At 36.5% G+C, this 21,493-nt stretch overlaps 1 protein-coding gene and 1 long non-coding RNA gene across 6 annotated transcripts in view; one reads left to right on the plus strand and one right to left on the minus strand.

The window, feature by feature from the left end:
• WDSUB1 (WD repeat, sterile alpha motif and U-box domain containing 1) overlaps nt 1-12,655 on the minus strand; it is a 78,934-nt gene extending 66,279 nt beyond the window's left edge. The window contains exons 1-5 of one of the 5 annotated variants that reach the window (XM_036743227.1): nt 12,467-12,655; nt 11,251-11,318; nt 9,649-9,787; nt 9,118-9,533; nt 6,271-6,455 (exon numbers count right to left, since the gene is read on the minus strand). In XM_036743227.1, coding sequence (XP_036599122.1) covers nt 6,271-6,455; nt 9,118-9,515 — 583 coding nt within the window. In that variant the 5' untranslated portion in view covers nt 9,516-9,533; nt 9,649-9,787; nt 11,251-11,318; nt 12,467-12,655. Of the gene's footprint in view, nt 1-6,270; nt 6,456-9,117; nt 9,534-9,648; nt 9,788-11,250; nt 11,319-12,106; nt 12,169-12,466 lie in introns of those variants that run through there. The other 4 variants (XM_036743223.1, XM_036743224.1, XM_036743228.1 and 1 more) reach the window with 4 other exon arrangements.
• Nucleotides 12,576-21,493, plus strand: part of LOC118835932 — a 38,805-nt gene continuing 29,887 nt past the window's right edge. The window contains exon 1 of the long non-coding RNA XR_005009538.1: nt 12,576-12,655. This is a non-coding gene — a long non-coding RNA (uncharacterized LOC118835932). The remainder of the gene's footprint in view (nt 12,656-21,493) is intronic.

The following is a 21,493-nucleotide window of genomic DNA, read 5'->3' on the forward strand; positions in this document are numbered from 1 at the left end:
GTCTAGAAGTAGACACCTACTAGTTGTGCAACCCTGGACATGTCACTTAGCCTCTGTTTGCCTCAGTTTCCTCAACTGTAAAATGAAATAGCACCTACCTCGTGGGGCTATTGTAAGATCAAATGAGACATTTGTAAAAGTACTTAGTGCAGTGCCTAGCACGTTATAGGTTCTACATGAATACTTATTGCCTTCTCCCTTCCCTAAAAAACACAAAACAATATGTTCATTTTCACACTCAAAGAGAGCAGAGCCATCATAACTGTATTCTAATATTAATAGTCCTGAGTATGCTACTAGGGGAGGTAGAAAGGGCACCAAGGAGAATAAAGATCAGAAAAACTGCTAGACTACAGGAGATCTATGTTGTAGGCAACACAACTGTGAAAGTATTAAGGGACAGGTTCACAAAGTATTTGAAGAAGACACCAAAGGTTTGGAAAAAATCTCCTATCTCCTTAAATATCTCCTTTCCTCATCCCATTCCCCAGAGAATTAAGGGCATATTAACAACTACCAACCTACACACCCACTTACCCATTTATATATCATTTTTAATAAGGATAACCTATGCAAATATTGAGGATACCCTCAATGAGGATATAGTGGGGAACAGGCATGTTTTCAAAAGCACTCCAGATACCCATATCTTTATCATAATTGACTAAAACATTTAGTGAAACTTCTTCCATTAGCTTACAGTATGTTGGCTATGAGAGTATTTGATTTCGTACAGAAAAATAAAAAAGATGTTTTAAAAGTGTCCAAAAAATGTCTACTAAGCATACATCAAAATTAATCAAGATTCCACATAAATCATCGCCATTTCTATATATAAACAACAAAATCTGGCAAGAAGAGCTACAAGGAGAAATTCCATTTCAAATAACTATGGCAGGTATAAAATATTTGGGACTGTATCTAACCAAGATATATACAAGAACTACATGAATTCCACTATAAAATACTTCTGTGGAAATAAAGACAGACTTAAATAATAAGATAAACGTTAATTATTCCTGGATAGGTAAGGCCAATACAATAAAAATTACAATATTCCCTAAATTACTTATTCAATATTATATCAATCAAAAGTACCAAAAGATTATTTTATAAACCTAGAAAAAATAAAAATGATATTCATATGGAAGAAGAAAAGGTCAAACTCTCAAGCATAATAATAAAAAAAGCGAGAAAGGAGAATCTATCAGTATCAGATATCAATCTATACTATAAAGTAGTCATTGGTAAGATAATTTGGTATCAGTTAAAAACAAAAGGAGAGATCAATCAGTAGAACATATCAGGTACACAAAATATAGAAGCAAATGAATACAGTGGCATAGGACCCAACAAATCTAACCACTCTAGTTAATGGGGGGTAAAGACTCACTATTTGACAAAAAGCTGCTGGGAGAACTGAAAAGCAATTAGCAAAAATTAGGCAAAGACCAACTTCTCATACCATATACCAAGAAAAGCTTCAAATGAATATGAATTGGATTTAAAAGGTGATACCATAAGCAAATTTGAGGAGGAAGGAAGAAATTATCTTTCAGATCTATAAAGAGTTCATGACTAAACATAAAATAGAGATTATATAAGATGACATGGCCAATTTTGGTCATATAACATTTAAATATTTTTGAACAAACAAATCTAGTGTAGTTAAAATTAGAAGGGAAAGAGGTTAACTAGGAAAAAATCTTTGAAGTGAGTTTCTCTGACAAAGATTTCATTTTCAAGATACATAAGGCACAGATTAAAATTTATAAGAATAAGAGCCATTTCCTAATTGCTAAATGGTTAAAGCATGTGAACATGCAGTTTTCAAAGGAGAAAATTTAAACTATCAACAACCATATAAAAAATTCTCTAAATCACACATTATTAGAAATGCAAATTAAGACAATTCTGAGGTTGCACCTCACACCTACCAGATTGGCAAAAAAGACAAAGCAGAAAAATGACAAATATTGGTGGGGTTACTCAAAAGAGGCACACTAGTGCCCTGTTAACTGGTACTGTGAACTGGTCCAACCATTCTGGAAATTGAAACTAGGCCCCAAGATTTAACCAATTGTGCATATTCCTTGAGCTAGTTATCACTTCCAGGTCTGTACCCCAAAGTGATCAAAGAAAGAGGAAAAAGACCTGTATTTACAAAAATATTTATAGCAATACTTTCTGAACTGGATACTAAGGGAATGTTCTCCTCCTCAACTATGCCTAATGACTTCTCTGGTTTCCTTTAAATTACCAACTAAAATCCCATCTTATAAGAAGCTTTTCCCAATCCCACTTAAATCTAGTGTCTTACCTCTGTTAGTTTCTATTTATCCTGTATACAGCTTGCTTTGTATATATTCATTAGACTGTAAGCTCCTTGAGGGCAAGAACTGTTTTTTGCCTCCTTTTGTAACCTAGCCTCTTAGCCTGATTCCTACTAGGTGCTTAATAAAATTTTCTGACTGACAATATAAATGGAATATTACTGTGCCATAAGGAATTTTTAAATGAACATTACAGAGGAAACCGGGAAACCTCCTATAACCTAATACAGAATGAAGTGAACAGAATGAAGAAAACAATTTGAACAAGGGCAACAACATTAAAGAGAAAAACAACTTAGACTTTAGAGCTCTGATTAATGCAATGATAAAACACAAGTCTAGGGGCACTGAAGACAAAACACACTACTCGCTTCCTGTCAAGCCAGGTGACAGGCTTAAAATGCAGAACGGAAATACAATTTTGCACATGGCCAATGGAGAATTTTTTTGGTTGGATTATGCATATTTGTTATCAGGATTTATTTTTCTTTATTGCTCAGTGGAGGGGGGAGTAAAAGAGAAAAATAATATATACTTGTAAAAGTAAATATTTTTAAAAGTTTTCATTAAAGAGCTAGCAACATAGATAAGGTCACTAATGACCCTCTGAATGTATTAGATGCAACATAAAATGGGGAGATGTATGCTCACCAAAGGTTTATTACAGACATGGAGAAGATCCATGTAGATTTCAAGTTGCAGAGGAATTCCCTAAAGACGATGAGGTACTCCAAATGCTTCTTAATGTAGATAACAGGGTGCCTGTTAAGCATGTCCCATAACAATGCGAAGCCTCCTGGACAAGTTCTATAACCACTCAAATGAATTTAGTCTGACATAGGAAAAACCAAGTGGATGAAAAAAGACCACTGTCCATTATGATATATAGTTACATAGACAACCTAAAGAGCATAACTATACACACACACACACACACACACATATGCACCATGGATAGACAAAGCAAACAGACAATGAATTGGACCCACAATTCAACAGGAGGAGAGTAAATTGTATGGCCTTTCAGAAAAAGCTCTTGAAAAAGTTATCTTTTTAATACAAATATTCCACAAGCAGTGTTACATGGCTTTGAATCATAGAATACTATGATATCTGAAGAATAAAAAAAATTAGTATTACTCAAAAGACAACGGAGAGGTACATCACAGCATTCTGCTATACTGTGTCAGTACTCTGAAACCTATCAAATATGGAACTACAAAGAACAAGAATAAAAGAGATCATCAGGAAAGTAAGTGATAAAAAAAATCAGTTGATTTATGTGGCAAGAGGGGAGAATAACCAATAGATAGACTATATGCCCTACTGGTATCTTCTTGATGGCAGGAGAAAGTGAGTAAGGCCCCTGGTATGTTAGGTGGATCACTTGTTGCAGACTTGTTGAAAGAGGTGGTCAAAAGCTCACAAGATGGACAAGTAATGAGGTGCTTTAATCGGTAAGAAAGAACATCCAAATCAGTGACCAAGAACGGAGCCAAAAGAAGTCACTCTTGCCCCAGCGCTAAATTCATCCAATTTCACTCTATTTAGGTGAAACAAGTAAATACAGCTAAATCAGAACCAATACCTTTTTCAGCTTGTTACTGGCATGCTGATTCTCCTCTAACACACACCCGTAACTTCAAGCTAGCAATAAAGAAGGAGAAATCCTTAAAGTTGTAGCCAGGGCAGAAAAATGGTTTTGACTCTTACTCTTTCATGGACTACATGGTCCCTCCAATTATTAAAATACTACATGTATGTCCTTTGCACAGTAGACAGCATTTCCAAAGAAAAGTTCAGTCACACAACTAAGACAAGGCTTCCTACAGGAATCTATGTAGGAGTATGATTAGAGCTGGATCCAGGGGGCTTTGGAAGAAGGTAATGGTGCTATGGAGAGAGATGATGTCTTTTCAGCCAACAAATATTTACTGAGTACTTATTTTGTACCTAGCACTATGCTATGATATAAATGATGCAACACAAGAGGCAATAGAGTAATACAGTTCTGGCCATGGAGTCAGAAAGACCTGAGCATAAATCTCATGACTAACATTACTAGCTATGTGAACAAGTCATGTAAGTTCCTTAAAGTCTTAGGTTCCTGATCTATAAAATTGGTAGGAATAATAATGAATGAAAGAATAAGTTTAGGGAAAGAGTAAACAAAACTATTACTTTTTGTTAATGATAAGACACTTAAAAAACTTAAAAGAGTCAAAAGTTCATTAAAACAATGAATAAATTTGACAAAGTTGCAGGAAAAAACCCCACATAAATCATTAGCATTTCTGTTTGTTGTCAATAAAGCTCAGCAGGAAGAGCTAGAAAGCAAAATTCTATTTAAAATAACTATGGAAGCTATAAAATATTTGGGAATGTATCTACCAAGACGCACCCAGGAACTCTATTTATCAATAAAAAAATGTGTACATCTATGAACTATAAAATAATTTTTGCAGAAGTAGACAGACCTAATTAAGTGGAGAAATATTAATTGCTCATGTGTAGGTTGAGCCAACATAATTTTTCAACCAGTACCAAGGCCTTCTAATGACTACTACTTTATTTGATTTCTGGTATGGACAGACCTCCTTTCTTTGCCATTTATTTCATTTTTACCCCTGAAATTCTTGACTTTTTTTCCCTAGAAATGAATGATCACTTTTTCTAGTTGTATAAAGTATTCCTTTGGTATTTTTTACTGGTACAACACTGAATGTGAAAATTAATTTAGGTAATATTGTCTTTTTTTATTGGCTCAACCTAGACATAAGCAATTAATGTTTCTAAAGTTATTTAGATTTGCCTTTATTTCTGCAAAGCATTTAAAGATAGATTTAAGGTACTAAATGCATTAAAACAATGATTATTCATTTTACGCAAAATGCTCTTTAAAACAGTAAGTTTACTTGGTATATTTAAAATAGTATTTGATTTATATTAATTTTTGGAGGAATACAACTACTGCATAAAATGAGCTAAACCAAGATATATTTCTGATGTGCATTCTTTGTTTGAACATTGTTATTTTATAAATTTAATACACCTCCTAGGAAGTAACTATAAATTCATAAATATTAATTTGTTCATTATTATGGATGACTTATGTTAAAGACCTTTTCCTATTAACCAGTGAAAAACTAGATTTCTTATAAAAGCTCTTAGAACTTATAAAAATCTAAAATATTCTTCCAAGTGACTTCAAATTTGGCTAAATAAGCATCTTCAAATGCCAATGTATTCTTCTCTTATGGAATCTGTTATTCATGAAAATCAAATACATTTCCCTGATACTATTTAGATTCTAATGTAAACACATATTTTTAAATGTTAGCTCACTTTCTAAAGTTTTATCTATAGCCTTAGGTGTAATTTATATAATTTTTAGACTACCAGTTTTTCATTACTTAGAATTACTATAAATATATAATTGAATAGCTATAAATTTTAAACTGAGAAACTAAATTTTAAAATGTCAAAAATACAATTTCCACATAGGTTAGTTCAACTTATGCATCCTTTGCCTTTACCTTTTCCATTTAAAATATACCATATAAAATACTTCATCAAATTCTAACCCTCTATGGGTTACAGTATGAAAAACGGAATAAAAGAATGTTCTTCTCCCATAAATAACAGTATTTAATAAATTTGGGTTTATGATACTCTTAGCAGTTGAATCATCCCAGACATACTAGTTTAATTCATTGTTTCTTATGGCATCTCTTTATGATACAGAAGAATAAATTACAGGATAGGATTGAGAACTTAATATTTAACATTTATTAATATTAGCATATAACACATAATCATATGTAAAATATCAATGTTTATTATATTTAATAATGATAAAAAGAAAATTAATAAAGCAATCAAATAGTAGTAGAAAAGAATATAAGGAAGGTGTACTTAAAACAGAAAAACAACTAACCAGAAATTGGCTGTGAAGAAAAATCACAGCAGGTGATTCCAAGATCATGTGCTTTTTCACTATGTAAGCACCTCATTTTATCATCCCAGACTGTTAAGTCTCCACATGACGATCCTGTGACAAAGACGCTTCCATTGGGAGAAAATGCACAGGCCACCAAGGAACCATCTTTAACACTACCACATCTGAAATAAAGAGTTAAGGAATAAAGGAATTTGGTTTTTAAGCATCTTTTGCTTTTAAAATATAACTTCTAACTATAACCTGATAAAGTAAAAAATCATAAACACTAGCTATTATTTAAAAAGGGAGAAAATGGCTATTACTAATTCTTTACAATGAAGAAATTTAACGTTAAGCCCAAAAGGAAAAAAGTGTCTATGATTAAATTGAAACAAGCTCTCTTAAAATGAGAAATTTAATGTTATCTTAAATAATGTATTTCAGAAGACCAAATTGCCTATGTCCTAACCTGAAGTCGATTTACATTTAGCTTTTCATGCAGAGATCCACATAAAGGAGAACAAATGTCAAAGTAGATAACACAAATCAAACATTAAAATCTATTAAACATCAAATACAGACAATATTATCTACCATACCTTTGTCTTCAAAATAACTACAAAACCTGACTGAACCATAATTAATATGGATTTACCACATTCACATTAAGTTTTACACATTAGTCGTGAGTCAAAAAAAAAAATCTTTAGTCTCCCCACATCCAAATAACCATTTAGCAACATGAATTTTTTTTTACTTTAACACTTCTAACACAAATTCATCTTAGAAAAAGAAGGCTGAAGTAAAGGTAAATTTGTCTTTAGAACAGAGGTAAGGGATTATGATAATTATATACTCAATTATTTTCTTAAAATTAGTGAAATGCAACAATTAATGGAGTGCCCCATCCAGTGGCTAAATTTACCATATGCATATCCTGTATATTATCAGCTAAAAACTTAAACTAAGAAAACTAAGCAACAAAGACATAAGCCATCATCCCCTTAGGTAAAAAAAAATTCCCTTAAGATATCTTTAATTATATTAACACAGCCCAAGATTGTAGTATTTTATCATAGGCATCTTTCACTTCATCTTTTACATAATATTTCTAATTATAGCTAGAAATTGACTACTTTTCCTCCATCCTCCCAAATTAGAGAATAGTTGGTATGCTGATAGAGTAATCAATAGTTCTCAAAGGGTCACGTGACAGATTTTTGAACAAAGAGAGGTAGAACAATTTAGTTAATAAAAAAACTGAAATAAACTGTACATTTACATAAAAATCTAATAAAAGATGTGGTAATAACTAACATAGCTTCTCCCTATCTTAAGGCAAAATGAATAAATGGAAACCTCATAACTAGTAAGTTTATTTTTATTTAAACCAAATTACATGAAAACCAATGAGAACAACTTTAGTCTTAGTCTTAATCTTAAACATACAGCAAGATATACCAAGATCCCTGGTCTTTCCTCTTTCTCCTTCTTCCACACTAAAACTTTCTACATAAGCACCCTTCCCGATCTCAACAAATATATTCATACATCTTCGAAGTAATAAGAACTTTAAAAATGTATGTTTTTAAAGCAGAAAGGCAGCATGGCATAGTGGATAGAAAACTAGTCTTGGACTCACAAGAACGGGGTTCATGTTTCACATACGCAATGGCTGTGTAAACCTGAGTGACTTTCTGTAACCTCTCAGTGCCCCAGACAACTCTTTAAGCCTATAAATGGCAGAGAGGTGCACATCTGCATTCGTCCTCTATAATGAAAACTCCCTTCTTTATATGGAGTCACCCATATCAACAAATCACAGGCCCAGTCCCATCACATTCCAATTTTTAAGTGATAAAGTTACTGGTATCAGTGCTTTTTTTTTTTTAAAGTGAAAATAAAATACTTTTGGGCACAAAGTTTCAGTTTTTCCTGGGCTTGGTCATCACAGAACTAATTTGATGGTCTGAAACATTTCCTCATTTTGTAGCCAAGGAGGACTAAAACATTAGAAGGGTTATTAAATAAGAGGCAAAATGACAACTAGAACCACTGAAACCCCAGATAAAGCTTCCTTTTTCCAATGAATATAAAGAGATAAAATGTGTTAATTCAAATACTTAAAGCCAAGAAGCAATTAAACATTAAAAAATAATATTTATAAAATAGGAAGCTGTTGAGATGGCTGGAGGGGAGAAAGAAAGGTAGTATGCACATTGGTCAGAAATTCTCCATAGGGAGTTCCCTATAACAATGTAAGTCCAAGTCCAGTCTCATCCCACTCCAATTTACAAGTGATAAAGTTATGGATATTTCTTTTCTTTTTTTAAACAGATAGTCTTAATCACAAGCAGTCCTTTAAAAAGTGAAAATAAAATATTTGGAAATTAAGGTGATATAAAAACAAAAGATACTGATAACATTACAAAGAAGTCTGAAACACTTAGAAATGTAAACATCTTGGGATAAAATCTACCATGGCCAAAACCATCATAGCTATGCTGAATCTCTATATTCTCTTTTTAGATCTTCTGATGGCTGGTGACCCTCTTAAGTTTCTCTTCACAATTTCCCCAAACCAGGTTTTTATTTTTATTTTTAAAGATTATTTTATTTTTTCCCAATTGCATATAAAAACAATTTTAAACCTTTTTTTTTTTTTAAGTTTTGAGTTCCTGCCTTTCCCCACTCCCTGAGATGGTAAGCAATCTGATATAGGTTATACATGTACAATCACGTAAAACATTTAATAGCTCTTTAAAATACCTCACAGAATTCAGCTTTTTAATGATTGTCTGATTATTCTCCTAATAATGCAAAAATAAACAAAAGGATCCATACCTAAACAACTTGTATGTCTGCATATTCCATGAGACCACAGTGCCATCAGCTGCTCCTGACACCAAATATGTAGAATCTGGAGAAAATCTGCACACCCTTACAGGGCTGCCACTAGGTTGATTCAACACTGCCAAAATGTGCCCAGTTTGAGTATTCCATAAGATAGTTGTACCATCTGTTGAACAGGAAGCTAAAACATGTCCTGAGGGTGAAAAACAGCAGCAGTGGACCGCATATGCATGACACTTTAGTGGAGAATATGGGAGTTCATTAAAGCCATTTAATGAATAGAGACGAATTGTCTTGTCCAAGGAGCAAGTAGCCAAAAGGGAAGAAGAAAAGGCACAGTAATTGACATCATCACCATGATCTGCTAGTGTACGAATTAGTGTCACCATGTTTCTTATGTAATTATCCTGCAATTGAAAATAAAATAAGATAAAAATCCCCTTCTCCTTAATGACCAGATAAATATAACTCATATCTTTGTCAAAGGAATAAAATCTATTTTAAATATTTCATCTTACATACCCTATTTAAAATGAAAATTGCTATTTCGATTACTTAAGGAACAATTCATCTTCCTGGAAATAGAGGTAAGGCTCACCACCAATGACTTCTTAACTGCCAAATCCAAATGCCTTCTCTTCTTCATTTTCCTTGACCTTTTCTAAAAACAAATTTCAAAAACATTTAGCAAGCACTTTCTATATGTGCATAGCAATGAATAGGTTCAGGGGATGATACAAAGTTTATGAGATAAGGTCCCTGACTCTCTGAGACTGAAGATCTATGATATAACACATGCACAGATAAATGTAATGCAAGATAATCAAAGCGCATAATAGGTATAAAGTCTTATGTTAAGTTCAGAGGAGTGGGAGCTATTACAAATTTGGGAGTTAGGGAAGGTATTCAGGACAAAAGAGCATTCAATAAAGGATTTAAAGGATAGACTTCAATGGCAGGACAGGAGATGCCTTTCAGGAATAGAGAGCAATGTGAGTAAAGAAAAAGAAGCAGTAAAATATGGGGCATAGCAATTAGTCAGTAGTCTGGGACTGATAGCGTTAAAATGTCATTTTCTGATTTATGCCATTTGCTAGGAAAAAAGAACTAGATGGCACAAAAGACTTGCTAATACTAGCCAACTCAAAGAAAGCACAAAGGCTGAGAAGCTGCTGTCAAAGACAAGTTGAGTGGAGAAAATGGTCTTAGACTATACTCCAGTGCAACTTCATGAACATTTTCAAAACACATCAACACAATGGCCATGTCTGACAAAGTATGCCTCATTCCAGGACTTAGATTCTACTTCTGGAGTTCAGTCATCTCATGTTATGACTGGTCATTGCTCAGAATTCTAAGGTTTTTCAATACCATACAAATATTTATTTTAGCCAAATCCAATGTTATTAAATTGTATCCAAAACCATTATAACAAAAGTATCACAGGAAAGAAATTAAAAGAATTTGGTAACAGTTGGAAAATTGCTAGACAATATGGCAGTAGTTATCATTGCAGGGAGCTGGTCAGTTATATTTTGTCTTCACTCTTTCCACAACTCTGCTGCCAGATGTTGCCAGACATACCAGATATCAAACTTAAGTTCTCGGGTAAAGATCTTGACAAATAATCTTTGTGAACCACTCCCCCCTCCCATGTAGATTTACACAATGCTCCTTCAGTAGGGCTATCTCTGAAACTACAATTGTTTGTGGAATCCCATTAGCAACAGCAGTTGAAGGTGAAGCACAAAATGCCAAAATCAAAAGAGCACTGGCTATGAATGTGCCTGTGGATAGTTCAAGTGACTATTAACCTCCACAAGGTTAAAACTCTTCTCTGCATGTATCTATGAGCAGGTGGTACTCCCTGGTGAGTTTGTACTCCTTGCAGCTCATTTCCCACTGAGAACACTCTACAGTTTCCAGTTTACATTGGTATAACTGAGTCTGCTGATCTTCTGGGCAAAGCACAGTCAAGCTTTATACAGACTTTTCCTAAAGATGTAGTACTAATTTTTTAATATGAGATTTTGTCTATTTGCTGAGGTATAGAGTTCATTTGTTTTCCTTTTCTTTTGCATTTGCCTCCTAGGCGTACACTTTAAATCAGAGAAATAAAAGTACCTTTAAAACCAGGGTAGCAAAAGGGCTGTTGATGTCACCTCCACATGGAAAGACCTACTGTATCAGAACTAAAAAACAAAATCATTTCAGTACAAATTTCAGAGTATAGACAAAACCAGCTCTGCAACACCAGAGCAAGACATTAAAACAGTTCCTTAACCTATATATCTATTACAAGATTCAAGAGCAAAAAATCTCAAACTCTCTTGAAATATAATGCTTTGAATATTTTTCAGCAACACAAGTTACTGCAATTTAAGTAAAAGAATCTAGCTAATAACCTTTTGTTTCTTTGGTTAATTGTCAAACTTTTTAAACGGGTCTCCCAACTCCCCACTCTGTCACCTGAGCTTTATTCTCCCCTCCCAGGAAACTACAGCCTTCAACTCTAGAAGGGGACTTCTAAACTCACTTCCAGGACTAACACCGGATTTGGTTTAACAAGGGGAACAATTGTTTGTCTGAATGCCCTGGGGGCCTCGCTTGGATCTGTATCGTTCTGGCCAGATTCTGGGGCTTGGGCTTCCAGCCAGAACGCTATTGTTTGTGAGCCCAAACAGGATCTAGAGGAGACAAATAAGAGCATTTCTCAGGGGAGAGCCCAAAGCAGTTAGGTATAATGTGCAACGGGTAGAACCTGGACCCGGAGCAAGGAAGACCTGAGTTCAAATCCCGAGTAAGACACATACTGGACCCCGGGCAAGTCACGGAAACCGTCTCCAGGGTAAAATAGGGCTGTTAGTAGGGTAGTTTGTGAGGATTAAATGGGATGCTCAAGCCCCTTGACAAACGAGAACTATCGTCACCAACCCTAGAACGACGACCCCTCCCACACCAGCCGGTAGAGAGGCTGCACCTGGGGCCACAACAGACGCCCCGGGGTCAGAGAGGAGTAAGGGGAAGCGAGTGTAGACCACCAGTTTTCCGCCAAGTTCATGGAGTAAACAGCCCCAGGGTCTCCCCAGATGCCTTTCAGTCAAGGTAAAGGGCATCCTGGGCCCTCCGGGGCCAGGACGCGTAGCTGGCAGGCCCCCAGCAGAATGTGACCCTGCCCGGAGGCGGCCGGGTCAAGGGCTGCGGGTGGGGGAGGAGGGACAGAAGGAGAGGGAGGAGGGGAAGGCTGCGCCCCGCGCGCGCTCCAGAGGTGGGAGGGAGAGAGGGAAGGGGGCCGGCAGGAGGCGGGGCCACGAGCGTCCCCAGCGCCCTCGCTTCCCACCTGTCACAACGGCGGCCCGTCCGGTCAGCGGGTCGCGGGGCCGCAGCCACTTCCCGCTGCGTCTTCCTGTACAGCTGGCCGCGTGCGGGCCCCTCCCGCCTCGGGGACTGCGCTAATAGCGCCGCTCACGATAACCGGCGCTCAGGTGCTGGTTCCCGGGGGCCGAGAAACGTCACGCGGGCAGGACAGGTGAAGCGGAAGGGAGGGAAAAAGGGGAGGATCCGCCCCCCGTGGGGCGGGGCAGGGGGGGAGGTGCAACAGCGCACGCATGCGCACCCTTTGTTGTGGGAGGGGGAGAGGAGAGAGGGGACAAGGGTGGAGGAAGAGGAGGAGGCAACAGGCTGGAATAAGAAGAAAAAGAAAGAAGAACTTTATAGAACCCTCTGAAATCAGTTCTTTTTTTAGATGGAATTAGGCGTAGGGCGTGGAGGTGTAAAACTCCTTCTTCTAGTGGAGGTCAGCACCTTCCCCGACGCTATCCATACAGTCCTAGAGGGCTGCCCAGGCTCTCTCGGGCCAGTTTGTGGCATAGACGGAAATAAAACCGCTTTCCTTGTCTCTAGCTACCAAGCCAAACTGCCTCTCCTTATGGGGAGGTGTGCTTTTTAAATGAAGTGTCTAATGTCTATAAAATTGGAGCTCTCTCGTCTGCTTGTCTTCTCCCACAAAGAATGGTGCAATGAGAAGACCCCAGGATTTCTAACTAGGAGGAACCTGATACCCTGTCCCTAGAAACAAGTCGCTTATCTCTGAGGGACCCAGTTTCTTCATCTGTAAAATGAAGGTCACTAGATGATCTCCCGGGATATCCCCCCTTCTTTAACTATGGGTGACCACCCTAGGTGCCTATCGCTCTTGAGCTTATTTGCTCTTAAGGTAGACGGTATATCATGGTATTCTATAGAATGTTAGTACTTTAAGGAATTTTTGAAATAATCTAGTCTATAATATGCAGAACGAGTTAGTTATCATTTTGGTCGCAACCAATTCGGTAATTGTTTTGCTTGACTGTTGCTTATTTGTGCCAAGGGTTTTGTTTTTCTTTTTTGGCAGGGAGAGAGAAATGGGAGAAAGAAAAATAAATACTTGATAATTAAAAATAAAATTTAATTAAAAAACAATATAATCCAACCGTACCATTTTGCAGTAGAAAAACTGAGGCCTATAGAGGCAAAGCAAAATTTCATAACACAGCACTCCATGGGTTCTTCTCTGGCCTGTTGAACAATTCCTCAGTTTCTTTTGCTAGGTAGCTATCTGTAGCTCACCTCCCTACTGTAGGTCTAGGCCTTGTTATTGTTTATTCGTTTTAGTCATGCCTGACTCTTCATGACCCCATTTGGGGTTTTCTTGGCAAAGATACTGGAGTGGTTTGCCATTTCCTTCTCCAGCTCATTTTACAGATGAGGAAACTGAAGCAAAACAAGGTTAAGTGACTTACCCAGGGCCATACAGCTAGTAAGTGTTTGAGGCCAGATTTAAACTCACAAAGCTGAGTCTTTATGACTCCTGGCCCAGCACACTATTCATTATACCACTTCACTGTAAGTCTAGGCCTTACATTCATCAGCTCCTATAGGATGTTTTTTTGTGAAGATGAGTTTGCAGCCTTAGCCCCTCCTCACTTCTAGTACCCACATCACCAACTGCCTATTGGACATTTTGATGCTCTGGAAGCATCTCAAATTCAAAATGTCCAAAATAAAGCTCATATTTCCTGAGAAATCCATCTGTGTTCCAGGATTCCTTCTGTCAAGGGTATATTCAATGTACTCCATCTCTTAGAATCCCTAATTTCCTGCAAATCTCAGCTCAAATACCATTTCCTACATCAGACCTTTCTCCATACTCCAAGATACTAATGCCCCCTCCCCAAATTTTATACGATTTATTTCATACATATCTCTCCTGATCAAATGTGAGTTCATTTTTGTCTTTTTGTTTTCAGCACCTATCACAGTACATGCCACCTAGCAGATGCTCAATAAATGCTTGTTTGTTGAATGATTCTAGATAAAATAGAAAGTGAAATATCTCTTCTCATTTACTGTCCTCACCTTTTTCTTTTTCTAAAAGTAAAAGTGAAATAACAAGAAAAATTGCTTTCAACAATCATGTTACAATTTGCTAGATTCTATTCTGAGTCACACAACTTATTTTTTTTTCCTTATGAAGGAACAAACAATGTTTAAAAGTAGGGTTTAACCTGGGGGGAAACAAAATTATATGCCCAAAGAGGGGTAGTCCAAATTGTTTAATTGGAAAATGAAAGGAAGATCCTTGGAAGACAGCAGTGCTGGTGGGCATGGGGTAGGGAATGGGGAAGAAGGAGAAAAAAGAAACTTTAAAATTTGAGCTAATCTTCACAAAATATCAGAAAGAGGAAGATGCTAAAGGCCTAAGGGGGAAAAAGCCTTACTAATCCTGAAATAAATCAACCAAGAGATCATTAAAAAGTACCAACCTATGTGACTACTTTCTTCTTTATATAAAATTTTTATCCAAATCATTTCAGTGTGGAAGAACACATCCTCTATGGGAATATTAGTAAAGACACACTTTTGCATGCAGTGTTCCACAGTGGACCACATCAATACCATTACACAACTTAGTTGCTAAAATAGAGAATACACTATTTCATCATGTGTGTTTATCCATTATGAAAGAATTTAAAATAATTATATACTATAACAGCAACATTGTAGAAAATGAGCAATTTTGAAATACGCCAGAACTCTGATCAACTCAGTGATTAGCCATTACAGAGGACCAATGAAGAATACTACCCACTCTGGGACAAAGAGGTAATAGTATAAATAGACATGAGAATGAGACACATTTTTTGACATAGGGCATTTGTAAATTTATTTTTCTTAACTGTGTAGGCATATTGGTTACAAGGGTCTCCCAATGCATGTCAAAATAATTTAAGGTTATATGAAAACAGATAACCTTCAATTACTACCTGATAATAGACATCAGACATAAAATAGGGAGACTTAACTTCACCAAAAGATTTTGTGTATATGTGGTCCTCCACCTGTTTCTGATTGACATCATGCCAGTTGCATCAAGCCCAGGAAATTGCAGAGCCTGCTGGATGAAATCTATAACTATTCTAAAGAGTTTGGCTAAACCATCCACACGGAAAAATCAAGTGGATGAAAATTGTACTGCCTAGATTAAAACATGCAGTTGCATCAGCAATTTATGTCCCTTGTCCATCTGTATAAGTATGTGTTTGTACATACCTGGGACGGATATTGAAATAGATAATAGGTTGAGCCTAGAATTACGTAAGGGGAAAAAGATCTGGATGGCCTTCAGGAAATTGCAGAGCTTCTTTAATGACCCTCAGTTACTCTCATATATAATAACATGTGAAATTAAAGTGACCACACTTGGTCTCAAAGAAGAGAAATAATAATGGACTTCCCTTCTTTTCCTCTTTGTTATAAGGGATAGCTCTCTGGAAGGAGATGAAAAGACTGTATTGGGAAGTATAGGTGATACAAAAACAAGACATTAATAAAAATTCATTTAAAAAGAAACAAGCTTAACTTTTTAATGTATCTAGCTGACAGTATATGGCTTTTTTCCTACATCATCATTTGTTTTAATATTTTAAAAAATTTATTATTTTTAACATTCTTTTAAAATTTTAAATTCCCTCTCACTCCTCCCCCACTCACTGAGAAGGCAAACAATATATGAATTATACATGTGAAATCACCCAAAACATTCCCACATTAGCCATATATTTTTTAAAAGCAAAAAAAAAGAAAATGAGAAAATTATACTTCAGTTTGCACTCAGAGTTCATCAATTTTCTGTCTGGAGATTGATAGCAGTTTTTCATCATGAATCCTTTGGAATTGTTTTGGACCATTGTATTGGTCAGAATAGCCAAGTCTTTCACAGTTGATCATTACAACATTGCTGGTACTATGCATATGATTTCCCAGTTCTTCTCATTTCACTTTGCATCAGTTTACATAGGTCTTGCTACATTTTTTCTGAAACCAATACCCTCATCATTTCCTATGGTGCTCTTTCACAATCATATGCCACAACCTGTTCAGCCATTCCCCAATTGATAAGCTTTCCCTCAATTTCCAATCCTTCACCACTATAAAAAGAGCTACTATGAATATTTTTGTACATACAGTTTCTTTTCCTTTTTCTTCAATCTCTTTAGAGTACAGACCTAGTACTGGTATTGGGTAGGCACAGTTTGATAGCCTTTTGGGCCTAGTTCCAAACTGTTCTCTATTATCATGATCTGGATTCTCTGTGTATAAGCCATTATCTGATTCCACCTGAATCAGCTCTTCTCAGAGTTGTCTGGGAAGCTAGTTTTCTTATGGGCAGTAATTGATAGTGAATGCATTGTCTTTGGGGCTATTTTATAGATCAGCAGTTTGTCTAGTCTTATAGACTTTTGTGATGTAGCTGTCTTTGCCACTAGTCTTCCAAGGACAAATAGATTAAGGAGGATGTAGCTAATGCTTCAAAATTTATGTCTGTTGGTAACACAACCTGCAATAGAAGACCCAGACTCTCTCAGCTGCACTTATGTAAATGAGCAGCCTAGCTCTATTTGTCACAGACAGGTCACCCTTTTTATGGGAATCACCAAAAGTTTAGCCACATAACATAGGAACAGGGAATTTGATCCTCTATGGTCTTGCATACAGAAGTCATAATTGGCCAGTGCCACTTACCCATTATCTCTAGCCAACAGAGTCCAATTTAGCTCTTATCAAAATATCAGCATTGGAATAATATATGATCTTTCCAAACTTGAAATTGAGTTTCACGCATTCTCAGAATTTGTCCTAAGTAGCACACTTCAAAGCCACGAAGTCCAATTTGTGGCTCTCTCCCTCAAATTCATTAACAGCCTTCATAAGATGTCACATTCAGAAGTGAATATGATAATTCAGATATACTCTGACCAGGTAAGAGTACAATAGGATTGTCACCTTCCTAGTCCTGGACACTAGCTTTGGGGGCTGCCATGTCACCCTGATTTATCATTTATCATCAGAGGACCCAGGTGAAAATCACAGCCCTACCACATTATCTGTGTGACCTAGGGCAAGTTACTTATTCTCTCTGAACCTATTTCCTTATCTAAAATTAGGTCATTTGACCACCATGAGTCTAAGATTTTATGTTATCATTATGAAATTTTATCTTGTTGGATTTTGAATAGTGTCCTGGGTTGTCTAGATCTTCTTTGAATCTTGACTTTGCAAGTGAATTATTCAGTCAAATCAAACTTATTAAACACTGCTAAGCATCGTGGTAGGTAAGTGCTGGATAAACAAAGACTTTTTAAAATGAAAGTTTCTGCCCTCAAGCAGTTTACTTTTGGGGAAACAACATATTTTTTTTTAAATTTTTAAAAAATTTAAAAAACCTGAAGGATTAGGAAAAGCCTCATAGAAGGTGTCTCTTGAACTGGTCTTGGAAAGAAATCAGCCACTTATTTGAGTTGAGGGAGTATATTCCAGGCATGGGAGAGAGCATATATAAGAGACGAAATATCATGTATGTGGAATGAGAAGCCTCTTTTGACTGGATTATAGTGTGCATAAAAGGGAATCATATATGAGTAGAAAGGTAGCTTTGAGACAGACATGAAGTGACTTAAAAGCCAAACAGAGCTGCCTGTATTTGATCCTGTAGGCAATAAGGAATTTATCGAGCAAGGTAATATCCATCATGTAGCTGCTCATGTTATCGCTAATACATAGAGCTGACCATAGAAGGGGGAAGAGACTTGAGGCAGGCATTCCAATTAGGAGGCTTCAGTAAATATTTTAGGAAGAGAGGAGATGAGGGCCTTTATCTGAGAGGTTGCTTTAAATACAGAGGAAACATATGTAAAAGATATTATAAAATATAAAAAAATTTTATTAAAAATATAAAAAAGGTAAAATTGGTGAGAATTAGCAAATGAATGGAAATATGAGATATGGGAGAGTGAGTAGAAGATCACTATTGCAAATCTTGATTACATCTGCCTTCAACAAAAAAAGAAGAAAGGTGACTTTGGGGAGAAAGATAAAGAATTTCGTTTTGGACATACAGTGTTTGAGACATTTACAAAACATACATTTTGAAATTCTCTGTAGGCATTCAGTGCTGGAGGACCAAAGCTCAGGAAAGAGACTGGGGCTGGATACACAGGTCATCTACATAGAGCTGTTAAAACACACGAAGCTTGAGGAGGTGACTAGACATTGTAGAGGGCAGAGGACATAGGTTCAGGGCCTTGAGGAAAGAGCATTTGCTCTGGATTTCATAGGACCTGGGTTCATATCTATCTTGCTCCTGATTAATACCTCTGTGACCTTGTATACATCACAATCTCCTTGGATCTCAATTTCTTTGTAAAATGAGGGGTTAGGATAGATGGCCAATGAAGTTCCAACTCTAGATGTATGCTTTTATAATCCAAGATCCTTTGAAAATCCAGAAAATCTCATGTGTAAGCTACCCCATCTAGCTTTGTGTTACCTGAAGATTTTGTAAGCTTAGTATTTTTTTTATCCAAGTCACCGATAAAAATATTAAAACAACAGAGAGTTAATCAATCCCTGGGGTACCTCCTTCCAGGATGATGCTGAACCACAAATGAATGTTCATTGTGTCTGGCTGTTGCTTGTTGCTTCAGCCAGTTCAAAATCCCGTATCACCATCTATCTTGACCACAATGATAAAATTGCCTCTTTGTCAAACAGTTTGGTAAAATCTAAGTATTTTCCTCAGTCTACTAGTCTTGTACTTGAATACTCAAATAGCCCTGGGATATCATCAATTTGGAAGGTCCCATCAAAGGTGCATCCACACTTGCCCATCCCATATGTGGTCAAAACAATATCCTACCTCATTGCCCCCATTTAAGTTAGGATAGTTTTTCCTTATATACTGAGGCTATTGTCAAGACTTGATTGACTCAGGAGATTAAGAACTCAGGCTATTGACATTTTTTTTCTTATCTGCTAAGATCAAAACAGCCACATGAAGCTCCAGGTACATTCTGATGCTTGGCTTAAGGACCACGAAATGCAACCCCAGAAGCTGGGGAGCTTTGTTCAACTTTGTAAATTATTTGTTTAATATCCTCCTACTATGGCTAAATAAATTTCCTTTTGTTACAATGACTGTCTTATTTCATTCCAACGTTAAACTACCAAGGGACTGGCTTGAGTCAGGTCCAGCCCAGATATTGTATGACTCTCTCTCGTGTCCTCCCAAAAGTTAACTACTCAAATATGCTGGATGCCTTCCTCAGTTTCATCCTGACATTGAGAATTTACCAGTGGAACACTATGGCTATCTACTTCTGATTTCTTGCAGTTGCTGTGTGTGGCTGGCCCGCATTCTCTTTCCATAATACAGTTCTTCATTAATGTCCTTTAACCTGTTCTTTGGAGTTCAATGATTATAGATTGTAGCCTGCTCACATCCACCACATGTCTTTCAATTGCCCTCTATATAATGTTCATCTTAAATTCTTCAAAGGCAGTGTGGTATTCCAGATCTCACTGCCCTACAGAAACAATGATAAAAAGTGAGTATCTACCTGTTTTGTTATGGGAAGTTTGGAATCAATAAAAGTTCTTTGCAATTTACCCAAAGCAATAAGGCCTACTCTTCTCCTCTTTTTCAACTCTGGACCCAGTTCACTGTTCATCTGTAACAGCTGTCCCAGATATACGTACTCTTGGACACACTCCATGGGGTTGCCATTCAGATGCAAGTTAAAATCTGGGTAATAGACATTCTTTATCTGCTTGATCCTTCCTGCATGGATGTGTAGGCCAAATTCTCTTGAGTGATGGCAGACCTTTTCAACCAGGGGGAATTCTTTCCTTAGCTTTTATGTACCTTGGGTTACATATTCTCTATTACAGTGGAGAATACTTCTGATAAGCAGATATCTCTCTCTTTTATGCTTCATCTGATATTCATTATCAAGAGGTCAGTGAAAGTGTTATTTCTGTTGTTACACCTTCCAAGGAATCTTGAATTAATTTGATATATAGATGGAAGAAACTTTGTTGTACAATGTTGTAAAAAGGTGGCCTTTGGTTCAATTGAAGCATCTTAAAAATAATAAACAAACAATAAATATAGGGGGATTTAAAGGAACCCAGGATCACCTTGATAACATGAGGAGGCATCATAGTAGAACTTTTGTGGGGCACCCTTCATAACGCTGTCAAAAAAGGAAATGAGGTTAGTCTGGTATAAATTATTCTTGATGAAGCCATGCCAGATCTTTGTGATCCCTGTTACCTTGATCTATCAATCAACAAAAATTTATTAATACTATATCCCAGACACTGTTCTGAATGTTGGTAACAGAAAAAGAAAATAGTCTATGTCCTCAAGGGGACTAACCATCATGATCTCATTAATAGTAAAAATAATTAATAATTATGGTTAAGAATTTTGTCAGGGATTAAAGTAAAGCTCACTGGATTTTAGATTACACACTCCATTTTCTTATTTGAAAATCAGAGCAACATTTGTCCTATTTACAATCCTATGGCACCTTATCCACTTTCCATGATCTTTGGTAATCAAATCTGCCAGTTCTTTCAGTAACCCAAGATGTAGTTTGCCGGAGACACATGACTTAAATTCAACAAAGACAGCTAGTAAGTATCTACCTGTTATATTGAGCATCAACTCCCTATTTGGCTACTTCTGTCCTTTCCAGTACAGATATTTTTTGGCAGAGAAAGGAGAAACAAAGTGAGAGATGTGTGTGCAGCAATACCCATTTTCTCTATATACTGGGTTATCATGATGGTACTATCTACCCTGAGCAGTGGTCCAATTATTTCTTGGACCCTCATCTATTCTTCAAGACAGCTAAACAAACATTTAGTTCACATTAATGTTTAAAATCCCTAAAATTATTCTTACAGGACTATGCCACACTTCTGCAATTGTCTGTAATAACAGTAAAATCCATAGTCCATAAAGTCCGTGTGTAATTTAAAA

This window comes from Trichosurus vulpecula, chromosome 2 (genome assembly GCF_011100635.1).
Source record: "Trichosurus vulpecula isolate mTriVul1 chromosome 2, mTriVul1.pri, whole genome shotgun sequence".
Lineage (NCBI taxonomy): Eukaryota > Metazoa > Chordata > Mammalia > Diprotodontia > Phalangeridae > Trichosurus > Trichosurus vulpecula.